At 52.3% G+C, this 17,915-nt stretch overlaps 6 protein-coding genes across 6 annotated transcripts; 3 read left to right on the top strand and 3 right to left on the bottom strand.

Moving 5' to 3' along the window:
- Positions 1-198: 198 nt before the first annotated feature.
- Positions 199-2,856, bottom strand: AYL99_09867 (hypothetical protein; the record flags this gene model as incomplete). Its single annotated transcript, XM_018841373.1, has 2 exons — positions 199-344; positions 402-2,856. 2 exons carry the CDS (start codon positions 2,854-2,856, stop codon positions 199-201), a joined length of 2,601 nt encoding a protein of 866 aa, XP_018689082.1.
- A 1,346-nt stretch (positions 2,857-4,202) lies between these two features.
- On the bottom strand, positions 4,203-5,494 carry AYL99_09866 (hypothetical protein; the record flags this gene model as incomplete). Its single annotated transcript, XM_018841372.1, has 4 exons — positions 4,203-4,343; positions 4,420-4,797; positions 4,863-5,379; positions 5,424-5,494. 4 exons carry the CDS (start codon positions 5,492-5,494, stop codon positions 4,203-4,205), a joined length of 1,107 nt encoding a protein of 368 aa, XP_018689081.1.
- Positions 5,495-8,575: 3,081 nt separating this feature from the next.
- On the bottom strand, positions 8,576-9,457 carry AYL99_09865 (hypothetical protein; the record flags this gene model as incomplete). Its single annotated transcript, XM_018841371.1, has 1 exon — positions 8,576-9,457. The coding sequence occupies one exon, from the start codon at positions 9,455-9,457 to the stop codon at positions 8,576-8,578; it is 882 nt and encodes a 293-aa protein (XP_018689080.1).
- A 963-nt stretch (positions 9,458-10,420) lies between these two features.
- Positions 10,421-11,452, top strand: AYL99_09864 (hypothetical protein; the record flags this gene model as incomplete). Its single annotated transcript, XM_018841370.1, has 3 exons — positions 10,421-10,861; positions 10,973-11,185; positions 11,312-11,452. 3 exons carry the CDS (start codon positions 10,421-10,423, stop codon positions 11,450-11,452), a joined length of 795 nt encoding a protein of 264 aa, XP_018689079.1.
- Positions 11,453-12,968: 1,516 nt separating this feature from the next.
- Positions 12,969-13,721, top strand: AYL99_09863 (hypothetical protein; the record flags this gene model as incomplete). The annotated part of the gene is made up of 1 exon (XM_018841369.1): positions 12,969-13,721. One exon carries the CDS (start codon positions 12,969-12,971, stop codon positions 13,719-13,721), a length of 753 nt encoding a protein of 250 aa, XP_018689078.1.
- A 766-nt stretch (positions 13,722-14,487) lies between these two features.
- AYL99_09862 (hypothetical protein) lies at positions 14,488-17,795 on the top strand (the record flags this gene model as incomplete). The annotated part of the gene is made up of 4 exons (XM_018841368.1): positions 14,488-14,833; positions 15,564-17,234; positions 17,280-17,710; positions 17,790-17,795. 4 exons carry the CDS (start codon positions 14,488-14,490, stop codon positions 17,793-17,795), a joined length of 2,454 nt encoding a protein of 817 aa, XP_018689077.1.
- Positions 17,796-17,915: the final 120 nt, after the last annotated feature.

Below are 17,915 nucleotides of genomic sequence, written 5' to 3'. Positions count from 1 at the left end.
ATGACCCGGATAGATAGATAGATCCTAGCCGTGGTCGTGGGATATCCAATAAGATCTTGTACCTATGTCTACAGTCGTATCGGTGGTCAGTGAGACCGGTCTCTTTCTCCATCCCCCATCCCTACCCATGCTCCAAGAAATATAGGGTATAAATAACGAGCACACGTGGAAGGAATGGCTAACGGCTTCCTGCCCAAATCACAGACCGGCAGCCATCATCAACCCATACCCGACTGTGATCACGATGGCAAACGTAATCACAGAAGCTGGAATACCGCGGGTCAAGAAGTGTTTCACGCGCAGATACCGCACGCCTGTTTCGGGCACCTCCATCATGATTGCAGCTGCAGGTCTCGTTAGCGGAGTGTAGACGAATGCCAAAAGAAATATGGAGGACTCACTCATATTCGGGAACCCGGACGTGGGCAACCCCATCGCCGCTGAACACATCAACGCCGCGCCCATGACTAACAGATTCGGGTGCGGCTCCTTCATGCTCTCGCCCACCTGGGCCACAAGCGGTAGAATGATCAGTGCCGCCACCGTATGGCTGATGAATGTGGCAACCACAAGCACCAACAAAGCAAAGACGACGAGGACCCCATATATGGATAGATCGTCTACCCGTTCAGTGATGCCCCTGGCAATGGAATGGAGCAGCCCCGACGAGGATACTGCACGACCCAGAGAAAGACCTCCGGCGGCGAGGATAATGATCGTCCAGAGGAAATTGTTGAAGTCTTCCTTGGTCAAAATGCCCGTGCCGAAGAACAAGACGAGAGGGATGATGGCAATGACGCCCATGTCCCCAAACACACTTTCCAACTGATGGGAAGCACACCACAGGACAATGGTGATCAGCGTGACAAAGATGATGAAATACTGCACGCCATTGAGTTTGTCCTTCATCGGTCGAATGGGCACAATGGTAGTGCCTTTGCCTGGCTTGAAGCTGACGACCAACAAAAGCCAGATCATCACGATGCTGAGGATGCACACCGGCAAGGCAATGAAGAACCAGATGCCCCAGCTGGGCGAAGGTTTCATGTTCTGCAGCGCGATGATGTTCTGCGGAGAGGCGATGGGCGAGGCGGCGCCGCCAATGTTTGACGCCAAAGCGATGCCCAAAATCAATGCCTTGGACATGTTGCTATCTGCGGGCAAGTTGCGCAGGATCGGTTGGATGATGCTGAAGCACAGCACAGGCGCGGCGACGTTGGAGATCCACATGCTCAAGAACATGCCGACGAACATGTTGGTGATGAGCACGTTGCGGGCCTTGGTGCCGGCTTTGCTGAGCACAAATGTTGCCATCATCTTTGCGATGTGGTATTTCGACAGTGCTGCCGCGATGGTGAAGCCGCCGAGTAACAACATGATGACCGGCGTCCACATGGCCGCAAAGACGGCCTTGGTCGCATCCTTCGAGCTCAGTCGGTGATGAGGTTTATCTTCTGATCGCATGATCCGGAGGACGACCACCAGGAAAGGTATCAGCAGAGAGGTAACGAAGAGGGGAATCACCTCGGTGGCCCAGAGCAACGACACAAAGACCAACATGGCCAAGCAGTTTTGCTGCTCTGCACTCTTCATGATCGGGATGTAAAGCAAGGCCAGGAAAACCGCCAGGATACCGACGAGAGCGAACAGAGTGCCACTGAACAACCACTTTGGACACCTGTACCGGCCCACGGGAGTGACGATTTCCTTTGTGTCGACGGCTTCTCGGTCACCCTGTAGTCGTGCCTTTGACGGATCTTGTACTCCGCCCAGCAGAGTCTGCCGGATGCCAAAGTTGGCGGCTTGAGCCTTCCGCTCGATGCCAATCATCTCTCGCCAGACGGTGTTTCTCTCCCACACGACGTGCTCCCGGAGATGGAGTCGGAGCTCTCTCCGCGCCATGCTCTGGTCGCCCTTGGTGACGACCTCGGCGTAGGCCTTTTCCACCTTCGCGATGTTCTCGTCGAGATGCACCATCGTCTTTTCCTGAAACGGGTAGGAGGGATTGACCGACTTCTCCATGTAGTCCTTGCGAATGTCGCGGTTGCACACCTTGTCGTACTTCTTGGCCGCCTTCTTAAAGCCGGTGTGGTTGAGTTGGATGAAGGACTTCAACTCGCACAAGGAAACGTAGATGCTGATGATCCGCTTTTTCAAATTAATGCCGGAATCGTACAGCGACGACAGGTGACCCGGATCCGACGCCTCCAGCTCCATGGCCAGGCTCGGTCTCCTCCTAAGAAACACCGGCGAGTCGGGCGCTCTCAGGTCTTCGCGGGACTCGGCCAGGGCAGAATTTTCCGATCCATCGGTGTTCCAGGTGCTCTTACTCCGTGGGCGGTTCGACGGTGCCTTCTTCCTAATCATGGCGGCATGGTCTTCGGCGTCGCTATCGCTGTCATCCTCGCCCTCGGGTTCCTCGAGACTGACACTCATCGTCGACGCCCTTCTCCGCCGACGGAAGGGCACGTTGAATATGCTCGACGAGCGCACGGCCTTCCGACGGTTCTCGGCTTCGACCACCTCGTCCATGTCCACGTCATGCGTCTCGACCTTGTAAAAATCCACATCTTTCAAAAGCTGGTCGAGTTCGCCGAAGATTTCCAGCTCCTTCAGCCGGTAGAACGAGCAGACCTTGTCCAACTCCGAGTCCAGCATGCGCTTGAACGTGGTGTCCGGATCGAGCGAACCGCCCAGCAGGGCGGTGCTCTCTTCATCTTGAGCTTGTGCCTCACCCGCTGGCCGGTTGATTTGCTTCTCGAGGGTGTAGATGAGTTTCTTGAGGTTGCTGTAGGAGATGTAGTTGCTGCTCCAGTCCGGAACAGCGTTGAACTGGATGCTGTGGGAGAACTTCATCTCGTCGTCTCGGTCGGCGAGCTCTGCGAGTTTGGAGCCTTTTCTCTGATCGTTCCCGGCCTGTGTCTTTTTCTCCTTCTCTTGCTGTATTTGAAGACTCGGCGCCAGTAAAGGTCGCTAGTTCGATGGAGGGACCGCCAGCTGCAACCGGATCGAATGATTCCGTCTGAAAAGGTCGAGCGTCAGGATTACGGGACTGGGAATGACCGAGCAAGGAGCGAGGCCGCGGCCCGCGCATTCGACATGTGTGGAGGACGTAGTGGGCTGTTTAGAGAAAAGCCAGGGCGGAGGGCGGTGGGCGGGTGGGCAGTTGTAGGTCCCCAAAAGCTCAAGACACAGGCAAAAGTTGGGCAGCGAATGATGCAACCGTTTCGCAGCTCGTTCTCGTGGTCTTGGTGCCGTGCAAAAGGCCAGACAATTTGGGTATTTTTACCCGAGTGTGATACGTATTTGATGGAGTACGTGGCACTATATCATTTTTCCGTACCTAACTATTTCTCAACCACTCTCGATAAATACTGGTCTTGTATTGTACTTCGTGCTCCTCTAGTGGTCTGAAACCATATACACAAGGCAAAAGCCGGAGTTGGTTGGTAGGGTAGACTCAGCGATATAATTGACCATTTCCTGTAAGATTCGGCGGGATTACTTTTACATCCGTAGGCCAAGCAAATCAGTCATCACTGCAAGACAGACTCATTGAATAGTGTCTGCTCTGGCCCAGATTGAAATCGGTGAGGGTATAAGTGTACAGGAAGAAATCGTGAATGATCCTGCAATTGTAGAGTTGAGGGGCTTGCACCCGCCAGGGACTCCAGAGGTAAAGACCAACCACCCATGTCTTTTGGACGGGGCTTCCGCTGGTTTCTTCCCACGGATCAACGAGAGGTGCTCGAGCCCTAATCTCATCAAGCCCGAACCGGGGAGCCAGCATGTGGTGCTTAATGTCCCCTGCAATGTATGTCCCCGACTGAAGATTATCAATGCCGTTTGGTCATGAAAGTTGTGGAGGAACAGCCAGTGGTTCTTCGTTGTATGGATGTTTTCCTAGTTTCGCCGATCGATCAGTTGACTATTTGCACAACTTGCTGTCCTCTGAGGGTAGAATATTTGGTTGGTGCTGGATATCTGGCTCGCTCGTGCTTTCTAGATCAGCCGTTTCCGACACAAGGTCTTTTTGTTGATCGTGATGAACTGACTCATGTCGATCTGTGGCGGCGGAGAAAAGGTGAAAAGTGCAAAGGAATTGCTTCTGCGCGCTCAATGACCCGACAACAGATTATCAGAAGACAAAGCTCCACGCCACGACAAAGTGCGTGATAGGCGGATGATGCCCCCTCTGCTCTCTATTTCAGCCTGTCCAGAATCCACTTGTTGATGAACTGTTCCGATGCTAACTCGTCCTTTATCCCCAACGACCTATCCAGGATGATCGCGTCATGGGCTTCGCCAGGGGCTTCCAGATATTCGAGTGTTGGATTGTGCACCTAGACCGCAGTATCAGCACCAGAACCAGTCCTGCGATCGAATCCCGGAACCAAGTCGTGTAGTGAACGTACGTACCTTCATCTTCTCAACCAGTTCCCGGATGTCGTCGATCAGAACCTCATTCTGACCCCCGAGAATCGCCACACTGTCCACTTTGATATCTTTCCACCAGTCCGCCGGCGCCTCGGCAGGTTGGTTCCAGTTATCCTCGGGAGACTGGGCCACAAAGCTGTCGGACCAGATCTTCACGGTGGTCGGGGCCAACGCATCCTTTTTGTAGTTCCCCCTCCACGACGCCCTCTCTTGCGTGAATGAGACCCATGGAGACACCAGGAGGGCACCTCCCAGGTTGCTGGAGAGGGGGATGGGCGATACGCTGGCGTGCGGGTGTGACAGATGGCCGATGAGGGCTGCGGCGAGGTTACCGCCGGCTGAGTCGCCGCCGAAGAGGATCTGGGTGTGTTCACGACACACGTCAGGCTTAGTCATCAAAAGGGTGGGGGGGACTGATCACTTACTTGCGAGGGCGTCAACCCCGAGTCCAGCAGGTGTTTGATCGCTGCGACCGCCTGCTTGAGTTGCAACGGGTAATAGCCCTTGGGAGTGAGTTCGTACTCTAGAAGCATGACCCGGAGAGTCTCGTCGTTCTTCTTGGCCAGCTCGATGAGATTCGAGAGCATCGTCCAGTGCACGTCGGTCGCTGGGAACGTGTATCCCCCGCCGTGGAACCACACCAGCGTCTTCTTGGCCGTCTTCGGTCCCGCGAAGCACCCCCACGCACCGTCATCGAGCTCGACAATCTCCGGTTCGAAGTTCTGCTTCTTCGCAAAGGCTGTGTATCCCTCGATGGTCGTGGGCTGGATGGCCTGCATCTGCCTGACTGTCAAGCGCCCGAACATCTCACGACAAGAGCTGTAGATGACATGTCGCTTGTAGTCCTTTGGGCAGTCTTCGCCCCTCGTCCAGCCCGTGAGGGTGGTGAAGGTCAATGTGCCCACTGTTTTCTGTTTTTCCCCAAACCACCTCATCAGTCGTCTGTCTGTGAGCATCTCACGGGGTCAAGGAGGCGAAGGACTGACTGACCGGCTCGAGTCACGGCGTAGAGCAAGGAGAGGTATTCTCCTGCAGAGAGCTGAGGCTTCTCTCTCATCTTGTCGGCCCGTCTCGTGAAAAGCCTTTTGCGCACGATCAGAGTTCAAGCAAAAACAACAACGACAGAAAGCAAAAGAGAAGGCCGGTAGAGGGAGGGAAGGGGAGAGAGAGATGTACTGCGTAATATTGTCTGTTTCGGCCTCCCGGTTTCGGATCTTGCACTCGCTGGTGAGCAACCACTCTAGACCTCTGTATTTGTACAGATAGGGTGGATACGGAAGGATTTATGGCGCGACAGTCAATAAGATCGATCCTATGGGATTTTGTTTCCACGGCCTCCGTCCTGGTGGGTGAGTAGTGGTTGATCCGCTCTCTGCTCCTTCTCCTCGAGCTGACGTATATTGTCCCTTGCCATTTTCGTTCAGGAAAGGGAGGGAGGCCGCTTTACTCGGGGACGTGATGGATGCCCCGCCGAGCACGGGAGAGCGTCGCGGGAGCCTCGGCAGAGTACGGGGGAGCGCGCCCGAGCACTAGACGAGCCCCTAGGGAGCTTGTCTGATGCCCTTTCTCAGAAGCCAGTTCGGGCCCCTTTGGGCCTCGACTATGAGCCTACACTCTTCCAGGGTAATTTTCGTTACGCGTCTACACTAGTCCATTTATGGACTAGTGTAGACGCGTCCATCCTTTCTATCCCAGACGGCGCATTTCACTTCTCGAATACCAGGCAACACCACTGATTTTCAGTCAATATGGCACCTTCTACAACACCTTCTACACCACCTCGAAAGCGTCTAACACGAGATCAACGTCGAGAGATCCTATTAATGCGTCGACTTGGCTATTCGTACGAGTTTATTGCCTCATTTCTGAAGGTTTCTCAACGCGCAGTTCAATATACCTGTCAAAAGCAACGGGCTAGTCCACAGCATTCCAACGCAGGTAGGCCTCCACGGCTTACCAAGGAATAGGCGGATTACGTTGAACAGTTCGTTATACAGTCAAGAAAGACTAGAAGAATGTCCTATTTACAAGTAGCAGAAGCACTATGGCCTGAGGGTGAAGTTAGTGCCGAATCGATCCGATATGCTCTTCACCAACGAGGCTATCGACGCCGAATCGCTCTACGAAAGCCACCTCTATCTGAGGCTAATCGACAAGTACGACTCGAATGGGCACTCGAACCTCGTTCCTGGACAAAAGAGCAGTGAAATCAGATTCTTTGGAGCGATGAAACGTGGATAACAGGCTATAAACATCGACGGACGTACGTTACTCGAAAGGCTGGCGAGGAACTAAACTCAGACTGTATAGTCGAGCGAGTTCCACGTCCAAAAGGATGGATGTTCTGGGTTCAATGTGAAGCTGCAACCTACGTATGGATGCATGACGAATGTCCAGACGTGCGCATCCCTCATCTCTATGGATTTTCGCTTTCAAACGGAGAATGTGTATGTCACTTTTACCTCGGGCGCAGAACAAAAGAGCTAACCGGCTTCCATTAGTTTACCGCAGCTGAGCACCGCCCTCTTCTTGTTCACTTGTATCACTACCTTCAAAGTCAGTTCTTGTCTTGCCTTGGCCGTCGTGTCCCTTCGAATCTGATTCCACATCGAAGCAGCTTATCGAATGAGTTGGGCGGATACCTAGTCATTGAATATATCGACCAGGAACAAGGGCAAATGCTGTCAAAGACCTGGGAGACCGGTCGGACGGATGATCGACTCAGAAAGAATCTATTTCGCAGTCTGTCACAAGTTATGCTGAGAGTTGGCCGAGTCTGTTTCCCTCAGATTGCGTCATTTACTATCGACGACCAAGGATTCATACGGTTGGCAAACAGACCTCTCACCCTGGAGATACAAGATTTGGAAAACAGTGGAATTCCCATCGAAATTCCGAGAGACCGTACATACAATACCGTCGACTCCTATGTCAATGACCTCCTATCCTGCCACGATAAGCGCTTACGCTTTCAACCAAATGCGGTCAAAGACGAGGCAGATTGTGCCGCCCAGATGTCTGCTCTAGCCATGCTGAGAGCTGTACGTCCAGAATTCTTCAGACCTAAGCTAAACCGTGGTCCTTTTTGCGCTCGGCTGACGGACATAAGTACCAATAACCTGATTGTGGACGAAGATTGGAACCTCAAATGCTATATTGATCTCGAATGGACAGCAGTTTCTCCCTGCGGAATTTATGCAGCCACCCAGGTGGCTAACGAATGAAGCTGTGGATGAGATCAATCTTCAAGAATATAACAAGCGACGATTGGAGTTTATGAATATCTTTGAAGAAGAGGAGAAACGTCTACGACTGGTAGAAAGTGGACCACTCTACTCGCTGATCATGAGTGCTAGCTGGGAGATTGGAACTTTCTGGTACGTGTTGGCTTTAAGAAAGCCCTAGTGGTCTTCACTCGATCTTCTACGAAAGATACAGCCACAATTTTGTGATAAGCATGGCGACGATGTGCACTTTTTTACTTCTACCTACCCTTATTGGACACGGAGTGCCAACGCATTCATCAAGAAGAAAGTTGAGGACAAGGAGATATATGACAAGGAGCTTCGAGATATGTTCGAGGTGTCCTATAACTGTCAATTGAATACATCGAACAGCCTAAGATATCGAATTACTTAAGCAGACTAGCGCCAAAGCTTATCGCTTCTCCATCTCTTAGTCCCGCGTCATTTCTTTAGGCGGCGGTAATAACCCCCTAAACGAAGCCGGGCTTCGACACTACGTCAAGTATCGTACCCTTCATCACGCTCTTCCACTATTAGGACCTCCCTAACGAGCTAGACAAGCCCTACGGCGGGTTTTTGAACAAGGAGGAGTTTTATTACTGACTTTTTAAACTACGCCCGAGTTATATCTAAAGCTATAGGGTCGCGGGTCAAGTATTGGATTACCTTCACCGAGCCCTTTTGTAGTGCTGTTCTTAGATGCAACATTAGTTAATTCGCTCCCGGCTATTCCAGCAACCGGAAAAAGAGCGCAATCGGTGATGGTTCAAGGGAGCCTTGAGTAGTCGGCCACCATATCCTGCTCGCTCATACGTCTACGGTTAAGATCGACCGAGAGCAGTTTAACGCCCAATGTGGAGGAGAGATTGGAATCACGTTAAATGGTAAGTTTTCTATGAGCTGTTCGAATCACAAGCAACTTGGAAAATGGTGGCGATGACTCCTCCTACATCCGGGATCAAAGCCAAGGCAGCTGAGCCGACATCTGAAATTGCTGAGCTACAATCAAATGAAGATGGTGGAGAGACTGAGTTACACTGACTGACGAAATCCAGTGTCAGGCCTGCCTGAACGGCTGAGGAGGGCGACTTCATTTCCACCTGGAGAAAAGAGACTGGGTTGGAGACGATACCAGCCGCTACATTTTGCAGCAAGCTCTCCATATAGTCTCTTTCGTTGCTGTTGTCAAAGTTGCCCGTCAATGTGACGGTGGTTGTACAGTCTTCCGTAGCACACGCTGACGGATCAATCTGATCGAGCCCTTCGTGACAGGCAGGGTTGCTGGGTGGAATGTTCGTTGTAAGGACAAGCGGGTTGGTGTTATCACATCCAGTGTCCGAGCACGAGTGTTGGACTGAGGACTTGACTACGGCATCGAAGAGGTCTCCGCCGAAAAGATTGATTGGTTGAGTGCCCACCGAGATCACCGCCGTCGACTGGGCGAATGGATTGGTAAAGAGCGATTGGTCGAAGCAGATGGTGCCGAGACCGATGATGGGTTCGCAGCCCACGGTATTTACCGTCCGGAGAAAATTGGCACATGCCGCATCGCCATAGAGGTTGCACTGGAAGCCCGGATCGACGCTGACCAGGTTGACCGAGTTGTATTGGCCTGTTGCTATGCACTCAGTGCTGTCGAATTGGTTGCCGAGATTGGCGTGAATATCTTGAAGAATTTCGCCGCCATCCGCACCACAGTTGTTGTCGGTAATGATTTGGAGGGAGATATCAGCGGTAGCCAGACCGAAGAGAGAGAGGCAAAATAGGATCTTCATGGTCGCTATGGCTGTTACCGCTCTTGAATGTGAGGCAGGAGATATATTTCGCTGGGCTAGGCTGGCCTGTTGTGATGGAAGATGTGAGTTGGATCTTGAGAGGGGACGAGTGGTCTTGACTTGCGATGATGAACAACTCTGGCCGCAGGGCCGCCCATCGAGAGCCTCTACTTATACGTCCATCCTTCACGGCTGAGGGTTGGGCGGAACTTGTCGAATCTGGACACAGTCGGCCCCCTCGAGAAATGAGAAAGGACCAGCCTGACTATCTCTCCTTGTGGTGTATCCCTCCAAATGTGGCGAAGGGAGAACCTTGCGAAAGGCCCAAAGTGATATTGAGGATGGAACGAATCAGGGAGTCATCCGGACAAGGATGGATTGCATGCTGCACTAGGAACTAAGAAACCGGTCGTGCATCAACGAGCAGCTACTAGGGAGATGATCTGATTCCGCTGATCCAGGCGTTGCCTATACAAGAAGCAGGTATCCGCACTCGGCCTAGCTCGTGTCTATGCTTCCTGAAACGGCGGCTGACAAACGGCCCCTGGCGTCGCGGATAGAGATAGAGTCAGGGCGATGCTCGAAATAATTTGACTGAACATTATATTAGCGGCTCTCTAGGCCGAGCGGTGCTCGGGCTTATTGACCAGTCCAAGCAGTGGGATGGATCGAGCAGCTCTACGGGTAAGATTGGTACGTTTACCAATCTTCAGCCGAAGCTGATCAGGAGGGAATTAGAATAGACACGGCTGGAATACTCTGGCACTCGTCCTACTGCTTTGGGTATGTCTCGGTGACCTTGGAAGTACCCACAAAGGTGGCAGCAGCCAGACTTTATCTACCACATTAATTTCCCTGTCCGCACCTCGTTCGCACCTCGTTCAGTCTCTCCACCAACCTTCAACAACATCTACTTCAGTTACTTCTCCCAGGCGCGAGATTCCTTCTCCGTGCCTCGAAATAATGGATCCTCGCCAGTCTTCCTACGAGCCGTTTCGGCACGCCCAGGACAACTACGAGGCCGACAAACAAATAGATGCCTCGGCGGACGACGAGACCCTGCTGAAACGAGAGAAGGACTCCCGCCAGCTGGGCTCTTCGAGCCTGCCAGGGAGAGACGCCGGCGGGTTTGGCAAGAAGCGCGCACCTCACGCCCGCTTTCAACCCGCCCGCACCGTTTTGAGAATCCTGTCGCTCGTCTTGGCCATCTCCGTTCTCGGCATTCAGGCCTACTCGGTGTACATCTGGCTCAAGACGCGTGAACAGAGGACACAGAACACGAAAACGAGAATCCAAACCAGGATCTGGGCTTTTCTTGACCCTTGGCCGACGTGGGTCATGCTAGGAGCTGCTGTGGTTGCCATCGTCACCCACCTTACAGCATTCGGAAGCCTCTGTGGCTGTGTATGTTCACTCTCAAATTCTCCCCTCTCTTGCCTGAAGCACCACTTTGGTGGCATTTGCTTCATATACCCCAAGGCATGGAAATCCAGACTGATCTTTTTGTTCAAACAGTGTGCAAGCGCGCGAAAGGGGGCATCTCACGTCTGGGCAGTCTATGTGAGCTCCACCATAATGCTGCTCGTGTGGATTGCTGCGGTGATCCAATTCAAGATCGTCGACAACATGGGTAGTAAGAAGACGAAATGGGATATCTGGTCGTGGACCTGCTACAAACACTCCACCAAGGACGGAGCTGTGGCCTGGAACGCCCTTTGCGTTGAGAATGTACGTCGACCTCCCAGTCTGGTTTCCCTCTTAGGGACAGGACAAATCTCCCGCCCCTTCGCCTGTGGCCGTGCAAAGAAACACTCTCTTCTGAGAAACACATATTAATCACCTTTTTTTCTCTAGAACTACACCTTTTTCGCAGGAATCGCCATTTTGGTTTTGGAAGGTCTCGGCGTCATCCTCTTCATCATCTCACAGCGCGGCGTGAAGATGAATATGCCCCGGGTGAAAGTGGGGACTCCCTCGGGATACCGACGTTTCTAGGGCACTTGGAAAAGCGCGAGCAAGCAGACAAGAGAGGGGCCCAGTTGCGTTGTACGTGGGAACTGTTATTGGTACCAGCAGGGGTGCCGTTGATGTGTCGAGGTTGTAAGGTCTTCTCTTGGCCCGACTCTTCAGTTCCGGAAGCTTGTGCCACATTCACGGTTGCTTGAAGTTGCCTGGAGTGCGGACTGGCGGAATCTAAATCCACTCTGCCCAAACCGTTACGTATATGTACGATGTCTTCTCGCTACTGCATTTGTACAGCATTCCTTGTTGAAATCTCGTTCCGCGCGCCCGCCTAGCTGTCGAGACCACTCGCCGCCATGTCAGCCGCCATGCCAGACGCCACGCGAAGCGTCATCCTAGCTATCATTGTCATGTTAATTACTGGCCACGTTGCTCACAGATTCAATCGCCAACCGCCCTTTTCGAATGCTCGCTATGGAATTGAACTGCTCGCTGATTGGCGCCGCAGCTCGGTCCTTATGCATCGAAATCTCGGCTGCTCTACATAGACATTTGACGAGCTTGTGGCGTGGATTCGTGGTAGAGGAGGCCTTCGAGATTCGCGGTCTATAACCGTTGAAGAGAAGGTAGTCATCTTCCTGTTTATCTGTCGAGTTGGTGCCCAACAGGCTGTTGCGTTAATGGTATTCTTTCGAAGCCCTAGGGCTATATCACACTCTTTCAACACCGTTTTGAAGGGTGGGCGGCTGAGCTTTCATCTAGACACGATCCTGAACAGATTCCGGTGGACGCCGACCACAGTGCGATGTGCAAGTTCAATACGGAGGATGATCCTACCTTTGAGAAGGTGTATAAGAGGGTAAAGAGAATGACCAAGAATGCACAGACCGCCACAAATGATAGTCCGGGTACGCCGTGATGAGGATCCGACGGAGAGAAGATATAGCTAATGATATACTATATCTCAGAATCCAAGAACACATACTTTGACGTACCTCATCTGTTGAGCCCGGCCTTTAACGGACGTGAGGAAGATGTTCTGTGCCTCAATGCTCAAGTGGGCAATAACGAAAGGTTCCGTGAAGTCGAGGGTGTTCGCAAAGCGTGATGTCCTTCATGCGACCACATGCTTCGGATCCTGAATACATTCGGAGTAGATAAAATTAATGTCAAAGAACTCGCACATTTTTCGTGCCGGGGCTTTTTGTCCGAGTGCCCTACGTCATGTTGCGAGAGAGAGACGTGTAAGTATTAGTGAACGTCGCGGATTGAGTCACAAGACACTGATCCAAGTACAGTAGGCAGCGTCTGTGTAACGAGGAGTTGGGCTGGAATGGCACGTGAATAGATATGCCTGGACTTAGACCTGCGGGACTTCTCACATTGATTGGCTAGAAGCGCTAATGCCAAGAGGCTAATATACTAAGCTTCTGTGACACCCCGTTGTGATTCGTCCGGTAGAGGAACTTGCCAGTATGGTTATTCTTCATTCTTCCCCCTTCCTCTCCCATGGCCAAGAACAACTTCGTCTTCTATCAATTTGGCTCAAATGGCTGAGTGGGCGCAGACCCTGGAACGACCCGTTCGGGACTTTCACTGGGTCGCCCATGGCACCTCAGGTTTCATACTCGAATTGGACGAGAGGACGGTGATTAAACGCTCTTTGGGTGAAGGTAACAGAGCCGACCACGAGACTGAGCGGGAAATCTATGAACGCCTCGGGGACCACCCACGCATTGTCAATGGCATATTCATGCACCCCAAAGGCATCATCCTGGAGCGGCTCCAAGACCCTTTACGTCTACGGCTGATTCAACTACGGGAGAGGAACGTACTTCCGACCAAAGAACAAATCCTGAAATGGTCTAGGCAGGCGAGCGAGGCGATCGAGTATCTCCATGGGAAGCATGTTTTTCAGGTCGATATTGCGTTTCTTAATATGCTGTTTGACGACCAAGACGACATCAAGCTATGCGATTTTGCTGGCTCCTCGATAGACGGAAGAGTACCTTCTGTCGTCGCGGGGGCCCACGAGGGATTCCACCTCTTTGCCAACAAACGCACCAAGCCGAGCGTACACACCGAACTATACGCGCTCGGCTGCGTCATCTTCGAGATTTCGACGACACAGCGGCCCTACCATGGCAAGACGGACAAGGAGATTGAGCGGCTATACGAGGCCGGCGAATTTCCCGACACCAACCACCTACTTTTGGGACCCGTGATCCGGAAATGCTGGACTTTCCAATACAACAGTGCCACAAAAGTTATCGACGAGATTGACAAGATCATCGACAAGTAGTCAGCCCCAACTGAGAATGGTTGGGTGCGAGAGGGCGGCCGCGATGGCGAGCGCAAAACAGAAAGCTCTCTGCGCGTGACGGCGTGAGTCTTCTCCTGACCTAAATTATGGAGAGGTATTAACGAACGCAGGGCCCCATCCATTGTCTCTGGTCTGATCATTCTGGCGGCTGTCGTGATCATCAGCTCACACTTCTCGAAACGAGGTCGACTTGTATAGGAGAAACAGGAGCCTCGGGATTAATGGTTGCTTGGTCGACGATATGACGAGACTCAACGGACGGCGAGGCGTTGGAATGTCTTTGATATGCAGCGACAATGTTAGGGATGCTTTCTCGGACGCAGGAATCCGGGTATACATGGTATACAACAGTGTTGGCGCCTCCTCGATACAGCCGTTCCACTTGTTCGCGGTACGCCATTTTGAGCGGCCCGAATACGCCTCCGTCGCACGGTCTCAGCTTGTGGGAAGTATGGGAGGGCAATCGACACAATAATATTGTTTTCAAAACAAAACCTCAACAGATCCAGGGACTCCTGCGTGGCAAACCCGTCATTGATCAGCACCCGCGGCTTGTCCCAGGCTCGCGATCGCGTGAGGGGGTCAAACACATGCTGGATCCAATACAAGCTGATATCCTTGTCAGTGTATCATTTCTTCGAGCAAGCAAAGTGCCACCCGGGAGTAGGATGTGGAGTCCAGGGGGCTGCAACGCGTCGAGGCCGGCCAAATAATAAGTGGCGGCAAAGGATGGCCCGCGGCAGAAATGCATTCCACGGGCCGTCACCAGCGTCCTTTTGACGCCAGCTCCTCGGGAATCTCGAAGATCGTCTCGACTTACGAGCACTTTCAACGAACACAAAACACTCATGAGAATGCGCGTCTCGTCCATGTTGTAGACATTGTCTGCGACAATCGCGGGGTCATGGAGTTGGTCACCGATCACATTGAGCCACTGGGTGACTTTGTCAAGGATGTTGTGATCATGTCGTGTTCAGTCGAGGGCCTGGACCCTTCTCGCCTTGAGTTCCGGATGGCGTGCATAGAACCCTTGCGGCTAGTTTTTCCCAGGAGGTCGAGCTTGGAAGACCGAAGAACGCTGGCGAGCGATGGTGAGTGCCAAAGAGCGGAGAAATTTAACAGATAGAGGGTACCCCTGACTGGACATGCGTAGGACGTATTATTCCACCAGTGCCTTCTCTGCTGGTGGTGTGAGATAGCCGTTGGGCCGCCTTATCTCGCCTCGATGGCCGCCAGTGCCAGGCTGCATCACACACCGCGTCTATTGAACTGCCGCTAAGCGAGATGCCGCTGGCGCAACCTGGTTGACCTTCCATGGCAGCGCCCACGCACCAATCAGTTAAAGAGAGCCTTTTGAAATGGTGTCCGCTCTAGCCGAGAGTGTAATTGGTAAGGACGTAAGTGGATGATCAGCAGTTGACAGGCTTGAGTAATTTGGGGCTCCAACACCGGTAGGGGCTGCAAAGCAGGGCTGAGCTAGCCCAGGCATTCAGAGAAGGTCTGCCGAGCGGATTTCCTTTCAATGAGCACTGCTCAGCAAACGCTATCCAAACTCGACACATCCTTCAGCGGTACCTCTGGAACCTATGGCCATTTTACTAACATGTAGTGGTTTACGATCCACAGACAACGATGGCACTCTCCAGGCGCGATATTGTTGGAGCGCATCCCATCGGGGATGCGCTTACTTTCTTTCGCGACGCGTACAGCTCACGTTGTGAGAAACTTGGACTCCCTCCATCTATAGATTCTCTTGCTCAGCTGAGCCACCAAGGCAAATCCGCGGAAGCCCTTTCCCCAGGTCTATATTGACGTGCCTAGATTTCAAAACCCTTGCACTTGACCTTGTGTTAGCCGTCCAAAGTCTTCCCGCGTCTCGGCTACTTCCATCGACCACTGGTCGCGGTACTCTTCTTACCGAACTTTCCGGCCTCATTCCTGTCATCGAATCTAGCGAGTTTGATGCTGAGCGTATTGTTCCGCTTCTGCGAGTTGTCGTGAACAAGGAGCCGGACGAAATCATCTTTGCAAAGACTTATGCTGCTATGACCGAAGCTACGCCACCTCCTCGTCCGCAAGCACAGTTTCTCCAAACCCCGTATACGCACAGTACCAGCAGCGTTGTCAACTCGTCTGAGCAGAGACAGTATATGGACGGCTTACTGAAAGAAGAGATGGGGCCCTTATATATTGGCATACCTGGTTTCCACGACGTATTTGCCGGGAAGATCCCCTGTCTGGAAGAGAATGCCGCAGCTGTGTTCAAAAAATGCCAGGAGGGTGGTGTTCCTTTGTATAGAGAGGACACGGGCTGGAGAGATTGGCCGAAAGGAGCTCAGGAAAAGGAGGTACTGAAGTGGTTTGCTGAGCGAGTTCAGCTCTTCCGAGATTTCGCAGAAGACCTTATTTCAATCCCAAGCACCTCACGAGGCCCGCTAACACGACCCAATAAAGCTTCGGAAGGATCTACAGCCGGACAGAAGCCAGATATCGGCTTTGTGGAGGACCTTGATGCGGACGAAGACGCCGTATACCATTGGTCGCAGATTCTCGTACCCGGGGAGCTGAAAGGTAATCCGGCATTTGATATGGCCACTAAAACATGGCTCGACCTAGCAAGGTATGCTCGAGAGGTGCTGATCGCTCAGGACACCCGTCGCTTTGTCTTGGGATTTACTCTCTGCGGTTCGATCATGAGATTATGGGAGTTTGATCGTGTTGGCGGGATTGCTTCAGAGCCCTTTGATATCAATAAAGACGGCCTACGATTTGTCTCGGCAGTCTTAGGATTTCTCTGGATGGATAGAGAGCAGCTCGGATTTGATCCCACTATTGTGGAATCGGATGGTGTAAGGTATATGAAGATCACTCGCAACGGCCGAGATGAACGACTTATACTCGACGCCTTGATGAGACGTGGGAGTTCTGTGGTCGGCCGAGCGACAACTTGCTGGAGAGCTTATCGAGAAGGCGATAAGTCTAGGGCTCCTCTTGTCATCAAAGATTCGTGGCAATACCCCGAGCGCGACCAAGAAGGGGAACTCCTACGAGAGGCGACAGAGAAAGGAGTGGAGAATGTGGCCAGATACTATCATCATGAAACAGTTCAGGTGGGTAGTATCGACGACGATGTTCAGACCAATATTCGCAAGGTGCTGGATATCTCTAAAGCTGCGAACTTTCTCAGCCAGAGTCGGAAGACAGAAAGCTCGATGATGCCTCCGAGCACCTCGGTCTCTCAGGAGATCATTGAACGAGGCAGAAGTTTCAAAGTTCCAAGCGGCATCGGGCGCAAGAGGTCATCCAGCTCTATTCAAGTACCAATTCCGGCGGGCAAGCGAACATGTTCCACCTCCCCAACCAAAAAGATAATTAGTCCAACCTCCTTGAATCGGATCCACCGAAGGGTTATCGTATCTGACTACGGAAAACCCATTTACCGGGCAAGTTCTTGGGCCGCAATGCTGGCCGCGTTGGAAGGTTGTATCAAAGGTAGGGACACTACAGTGAAATATATTCATCGACTAATAATGTTAGGTTATAAAGCTTTATACCAGGCCGGCATCCTCCACCGCGACATATCGGTGGGCAACCTGATGATGAACGAAGACCCGACCAATCCATCTTGGCCAGCATTTTTGATTGACCTCGATCTCGCGATACGGACGCAGCGGGAGGGATCTTCAGGCGCACATGGCAAAACGGGTACAAGAGCATTCATGGCCATCTGGGCACTATTGGGTAAGAAGCACTCGGCTATGCATGATTACGAGTCGTTCTTCTGGGTTCTCTTCTGGATTTGTATCCACTACGACGGCCCGAATACGAAAGGTAGGGCTGTTCGCAGGTTCGAAAAATGGAATTTCATGGACCCAGAGGAGCTCGCTGGGATAAAACTGGGCCTTGTTGCGGATGAGGAAGTTTTCCTGGAGACATTAGAACAGTACGTCACACTGTACTACAGACCGGTGAGACCATGGATAAATAGGCTCCGGAGAGTGGTATTCCCAAACGGGAGGCTGAGAAAGGAGGAAGACGAAGGCCTAGCCTTGAAAATGATGGAGATACTCGGTGAAGCACAGAGAGCCTCAGGTGTCATGGCAAATCCGAATACTTCGTTAAATTGAAAGATTGAGGCTCCTATCCAGGCCTCTCTTTCACGAGGATTGTGGC

Source organism: Fonsecaea erecta (assembly GCF_001651985.1).
Source record: "Fonsecaea erecta strain CBS 125763 chromosome Unknown Scaff10, whole genome shotgun sequence".
NCBI lineage: Eukaryota > Fungi > Ascomycota > Eurotiomycetes > Chaetothyriales > Herpotrichiellaceae > Fonsecaea > Fonsecaea erecta.
The sequence above is the reverse complement of the archived record's forward strand: the minus strand, read 5'-3'. Positions and strand labels throughout refer to the sequence as shown.